Below are 6441 nucleotides of genomic sequence, written 5' to 3'. Positions count from 1 at the left end.
ATTGTATATGGTTGAAAGTAATCCTTACATGAGAGATTATTATAACTTAGACTTTGAAGAAAATGAGTTGTCTTAGAAAGTGATGAGGATGACCATATGTTTTGTGGTGGATGAAAGGAATTGAATGACAATGATAAACAGGATAAAGTCAAATTTCAATATTAGGTTTGTGTTTTTTTATTTAAAAGAAAAATAGATTTTATTAAAAAAAAAATTCCAAAATAAGAAGAATTTTCCAAAAAAAAAAATATAACATATTTCATCATCGTGCATCACATTAAAAAACACCATAAAAAGTAAAACATTAAAAATGCAACACTTTAGGTAATAAAAACTCCATATGGATTGCCATTTTAAATGTATTTTACTTTTATTTTATATATGAAAAATATAGGAAAATGTATAAATATTGTTATATGATTAACATATTTGACTTAAGGGTCGAAGAAGCACCGAAAAACTAACACCCTTTAAACTTTTACTCAAAAACTGATAAAATCTCAAACCTCCATCGGCTTCTTCTCCTTTCTAAATTTCAAATCTCTCTCTCAAGAGATCTCTCCGATGAAAATGTTTCCGATCTGTGGATTAATGATCTCTGTTACATTACTGCTACTAATTCCGACTTTCTCTTCGCCGGACTGTAATTTTCCGGCAGTATTCAACTTCGGTGATTCAAATTCGGATACTGGTGGTTTATCGGCGATGTTCGGACAAGCTCCTCCGCCTAACGGCGAAACTTTCTTCCATTCTCCTTCCGGCCGCTACTGCGATGGCCGTCTACTAATCGATTTCATAGGTTCGTAATTCCCTATCTTCTGCTCCGAAAAAACACTCCATCAATTTATCAGAATCGTAAGTGTAGTATACCCTGAGAATTCAAATTCATCGATCCTGAAACTCATAAATGTCCGATTTATGATGCTAAGCGTAAAGTCGTATCTTATCAGTTCAAATTGATCCATCGATTTGAGTGAAATCAACATATAGACGAAACTTTAATTGTAGTTTTTAATCCCGTGATTCCCCAAATGTGTTTTGGAATTTGGCTGTATTATGATCAGAATCTTCATGCCAGGGTTTGTTAGTCAAAAATTTGAACCATGCAATTTTAATTTCCCGACTTTATTTGTTCATTTTTATATTATTAATGGCGATACATATCTAATTAGTCAACAAACTTTACATATTTTATTAATGTTTCTTTTCATACATATATTTTTTTCTACTCCCGAAAGATAATTTTGACAAGTTACATAACTTTTCTTCAAAAAAATCCATCTTAAGAAATATCAAAGAAATCAAAGGAAACAACTTTAACACGACCATTAATTTTTGGGCAGATTCATATATAATGACAATATTTTACAATAATGTAACATTATAATAAGCCGAATTGAGTGGATTTTGCTTTAATTTTCAGCTGAAGGTTTAGGAATACCTTATCTTAGTCCATTTTTGGATTCAATGGGTACAAATTTCAGCCATGGAGCCAATTATGCGACAGCTGGATCCACAATCCGACGTCAAAACACTACAATTTTTCAAAGTGGGTATAGCCCAATTTCTTTAGACATTCAGTATGCAGAATTCTTTGATTTCTTGAACAGATCCCAAATAATCCGACAAAAAGGTACTACTTTTTTGGCTCATTTATTATAACAACTTGTCTTAAATGCATTAAAATATTATACATGATATTGCAGGAGATGTCTTTAAGGACTTGTTTCCTGAAATGGACAAGTTTTCAAGCGCATTGTACACATTTGATATAGGCCAAAATGATCTCACTGCTGGGTATCGACTTAATATGACTACTGAAGAAGTAAAAGCATACGTTCCTGATGTTATATCACAGTTTACAAATGTTGTCAAGGTGAGATATATACCACTGTCTTTTTGTTATCAAGTCTTAATCGGATAATTACAATATTATAGAAAATTAAAGTACACTTGGAAATAAACAATTTTTGAAAAAAAAAATGGTTTGATTTGGAAAGACTCGTTTCCTTGACTTTTTCTATTAAGACGTTATTTATGCATCATGTCAAAAAGAAAACACTCATATATTGCTTTTTATTAATTATCAAAAAAAAAAAAAAAAAAAAAAAAAAAAAAACCTCAATTTTTATGTACCATTTTATGTCATTTTACATATTTCAACAGCCTTATAAGCTATCAGCTAATCCACCAAACATAGTCTTGGTCTTATTTAAATTGCTTATTTGGTTTAGAAAAAAATTAAACAATTTATTATAATACATAATATTACAAAACGGTTTTATTAAACTCATTCTTCAAATTGTGTCGTTAATTATTTCTTGAAAAAAAAATTTGTAATTAAACAGAAAGTGTACGATCGAGGCGGGAGATCATTTTGGATACACAACACGGGTCCCGTTGGTTGCTTGCCGTACATAATGGATAGGTACTTGATTGCGGCGGCGCAAGTGGATAAATACGGTTGTGCCGCCCCGTATAATGACGTGGCACAGTATTTCAACGAGAAACTTAAAGCCGCAGTTCACCAACTTCGAAAGAATCTTCCTTTGGCCGCCATCACCTATGTTGATGTCTATTCAGCCAAGTATTCACTCGTTGTACAAGCAAAAAAACTTGGTAACATCGTTTTTCCTTATGAATTTTAGAAGAAAAAAAAAACTATCTGTTTAGGGTCTGTCTGGTTTTTTATAGAGTAAATTACACGAATGGTCCCTATGGTTTGGGGTAATTTGCACGTTTGGTCCCTAACTTATTTTTTTAACTCGGAAGGTCCCTACTGTTTGTTTTTGTTACGCGCTTGGTTCCTGTCTTACCTAAAATGACTATTTTTCCCTTGATATATTTATTTATTTAAATAAACACACCCGAAACTCCACCCCTCTCATCTTATCTTACCTACCTCAATATTTTTCTCTATTTAAATAATAGTATTTTTAGGTAAAACAGGGATCAAGTGCGTAACAAAAACAAACAGTAGGAACCTTCCGAGTTAAAAAAATAAGTTAGGGACCAAACGCGCAAATTACCACAAACCATAGGGACCATTCGGGTAATTTACTCTTTTTTATACAGAAACCAAACAGACCCAAAACCCCAAAACAATGTTGTTTTGGGGTAGTTTGGTTTTTTTTTTCATGAAAAAAACCAAAAAACACAAAACAATATCATTATAAATTTAACTTTTTTGAGTTTATAAGCTAACTTATTAATAAACTATCTCAAACAGCCTATAAAAAACTAGTTTATAAGCTAATTTTGTGTTTTCATCAAATACTAAATTGCAATAAACTCAAAAAAATAAGCTAACTTATACGCGTAGAAGATGACAGGATTTGGTGATCCGTTTTTGGTGTGTTGTGGGCACGGAGGAAAGTACAACTTCAACAACGCAAGGAGGTGTGGGGCCACGAAAATGATAAAAGGCGAAGAATTATTGATTGCAAAATCGTGTGAAAATCCTTCGTTGAGAATCCTTTGGGATGGGATTCACTACACCGAGGCAGCTAATAAATGGATGTACGATCAAATTGCTAATGGGACATTCTCTGATCCACCTGTTCCCTTAAACATGGCTTGTCATGCTCATAGATAAGAGAAAACACAAACCCACTTGTATTCTACTAATAATAACTACAATTCTCAAAGACTCGAACCATCAAATTGAATTCACATGAACCAATTAAAAAATAGTTGGGTAATTTGGTTTGGTTTTGGAATATGAAATCTTTAATTCATGCAAAGGCTACATTAAAGGTGGCGTGTTGTTAGTTGTGATGTTTTTGTAACAAATTTTTGGAATGTTAATATGTGTCATTATGTATGTGGAGGCGTAATGGTTTTAGTGAAAAGTCAAATAGAAAGTTTTGAGTGTGGTTTAGTAAGAATAAGAAAAAAAAACTTGAATAGGGTGCTTGTTTTAACAATGAAAAACAGTGGAAAGATGTTCCTTCAACGGTTCAGCTTTAGGTTTCAGTTTTGGTGCTTTTCATGATTGTGGTATTTGATTGGGATGAACATTCATGTCCTTACTTAGAGGTCAAGTTGCCACATCAAAGGGGAGGGGGATTTGCCAACACAACACCAATAATCAAACATTATAAATATTTTACATATTAGCTTTTGATGTTGATGGGAAAGATAAACTAAAAGATAGGTATTCTTTAAGGGAGTAGGGAGTCGTTCCCTCCCAACTCATCGAACCCACTGTCACATCAATTTTTATCTCTTCTTTTTCTTCATCTTTCGCAACCCACAACACATGGAAATCCTATTTTTTTGAACCCACTCAATTAAAAAAAAATACAAAACAACTAAGGTACAAGTTTTAAAACACATGGTACAAGATAAAATAAGAAAGAAAAAGTAGAGTGAGATGATGATGTGGGTTAGTGAAACCAATCAACCCACTCGTTGAAGCGTGAATTTGCAAATCAAGATTTTACATTTGATTGTTTTGTATTTTTTTAATTGAGTGGGTTCAAAAGATAGGGTTTCTGTGTGTTGTGGGTTCAGAAAGATGAAGAAAAATAAAAGAGGAAAAATGATGTGACAGTTGGTTCAGTGGGTTGGGAGGGAATGACTCGTTCCTTCCTAATAAAATTATTTAAGATATTTTGACCATAACTATTTTGACATGTAATGGTCGCATCTTTGTCAAGTACCTAGTAAATTTGTTTAAACATGTTAGCATATAACATCTTTGTGAAGTACCTAATAAATTTGTTCAACCATGTTAGCATATTACTTATAACTTTTGTATTGATTTGAATATATGTGAAGAGATTTATTAATCGAATATGACAAAACTCCATTGAAACCCTAGGTTGACGCGACCGCTTTAGAACCACTATGGTTTTGCAGTTATTTCGTTGCTATGACGTTTTGATACCACCACCAAACCGACACCGCTACACGATGAAAAAACTCATTTGTACTCATCTTTATATCCACCATTGCATATCACTACTTTAGTACTATTATTGTTCCACAATCATTGAGACAATAACAGTGCGATATATATTGCGAAAAATTATGTTTTTTTCATGAGCGGACAAAACATATTAAGATTGAGGAAATAGACTTATTAAGCAATTAACTTTTCAGTTTGTCCACATCTAGGTAACTATCTTTTTTTTACATATCTAGGTAACGGAGTTATTGGAAATGTTCACGTATAATCATTATGACCAACTATAACAGGTTACATTCAGTCATAATGGTCATATATGAACACTTCCAAAAAGTTCGTTACCTATAGTTATCCATATGCGGACAAACTGAAAAGCTAATTACCTTTTTAATTTAGTTATTATGTAGGGTCTATTAATTTTTAAATATATACAAAATAAATACATAAATAAAAAAAAATTAAAAATGACATAATAGTCTTTTGAGGTAAGACAAGACCAAACGCACAAACAAAATGAACAATATGTATCATCTAAGTTAAAAAAGAAGTTAACGACCAAACACACAAATTAACCAAACCACAGGGACCATTCGTGTAATTTACTCTTACCTTTTTAGTTTGTTCACAACTGGGTAACTACCTTTTTTTTGTACGCATCTAGGTAACGAAGTTTTGTAGAAGTGTTTACATATGACCGGATTTAACCTGCTACAGCCGTTCATAATAATCATATGTGAACACTTCCAAAAAGTTTGTTACCTAGAAGTGTACAAAAAAAGATAGTTACCTAGATATTAAAAAACCGAAAAGTTAATTACCTTAATAAGTCTACTTCCCTTAAGATTGATTTTCATTTCACTCATCATCATCTACATCTTGGAACCATCTCCATCAACCTTGCATATGGATGTCAACGGGACCAAATGGGGGCGGAAATAGATGCGCCCCCACCTAAATTGTAACGCCCAGTTCTGAATTGTTACCGATTTGGGCATGGGTAATTAAATGTAGATATTTCGGGCGTTCAGATTTGGATTGTAACGTCCCAAATTTCGAGTCCAAAATTTCATTTTTAATTAATTGCTTTATAAAACAGTTACAGAATATCTTGTTAATATCACAACGAACCATGAATCATTCAAAGCATGTTCCAAATCAAAACACCAATAGTAGTAAAATCATAGTATAATCCCATGAATCAATAATGCGGAAATCTGATGTGCATGTGATGTGCAGCTACGGCGCCGACTCCTTCCCCTTCACTGAAGAGGTACCTGAAACAAAACTGAAAACTATAAGCACGAAGCTTAGTGAGTTCCCCCATCTTACTACATACCATACAAACATAAAACATAAATACTTCCAGACATATCTGGGTGCTCGACCTACCCCTTCGGTCCTTTCGACCGGACATTGCCTATCATATCTAGGTGTTGGCCTCCCCTTCGGTCCTTTCGACCGGATATTGTCTAGCATATTTGGGTGTTGGACTCCCCTTCGATCCTTTCGATCGGCATCGAGGACTATTT

At 33.2% G+C, this 6441-nt stretch overlaps 1 protein-coding gene across 1 annotated transcript; it reads left to right on the top strand.

Annotated features, from left to right (window-relative positions):
• The first annotated feature begins 446 nt into the window (after positions 1-446).
• On the top strand, positions 447-3823 carry LOC145012760 (GDSL esterase/lipase At3g26430-like). Its single transcript, XM_078971549.1, has 5 exons — positions 447-799; positions 1424-1633; positions 1707-1876; positions 2349-2619; positions 3333-3823. Exons 1-5 carry the CDS (start codon positions 565-567, stop codon positions 3593-3595), a joined length of 1149 nt encoding a protein of 382 aa, XP_078827675.1. The 5' UTR covers positions 447-564; the 3' UTR covers positions 3596-3823.
• Positions 3824-6441: the final 2618 nt, after the last annotated feature.

This window comes from Lactuca saligna, chromosome 8 (genome assembly GCF_052625555.1).
Source record: "Lactuca saligna cultivar CGN05327 chromosome 8, ASM5262555v1, whole genome shotgun sequence".
NCBI lineage: Eukaryota > Viridiplantae > Streptophyta > Magnoliopsida > Asterales > Asteraceae > Lactuca > Lactuca saligna.
The sequence above is the reverse complement of the archived record's forward strand: the minus strand, read 5'-3'. Positions and strand labels throughout refer to the sequence as shown.

Excerpts from the sequence above, each read along its gene's own strand:
- LOC145012760 (XM_078971549.1), top strand. The coding sequence starts at position 565 with ATGAAAATGTTTCCGATCTGTGGATTAATGATCTCTGTTACATTACTG. Across the intron at positions 1,877-2,348 it reads AGTTTACAAATGTTGTCAAG|AAAGTGTACGATCGAGGCGG; the intron begins GTGAGATATATA and ends GTAATTAAACAG. Across the intron at positions 2,620-3,332 it reads TGTACAAGCAAAAAAACTTG|GATTTGGTGATCCGTTTTTG; the intron begins GTAACATCGTTT and ends AGAAGATGACAG.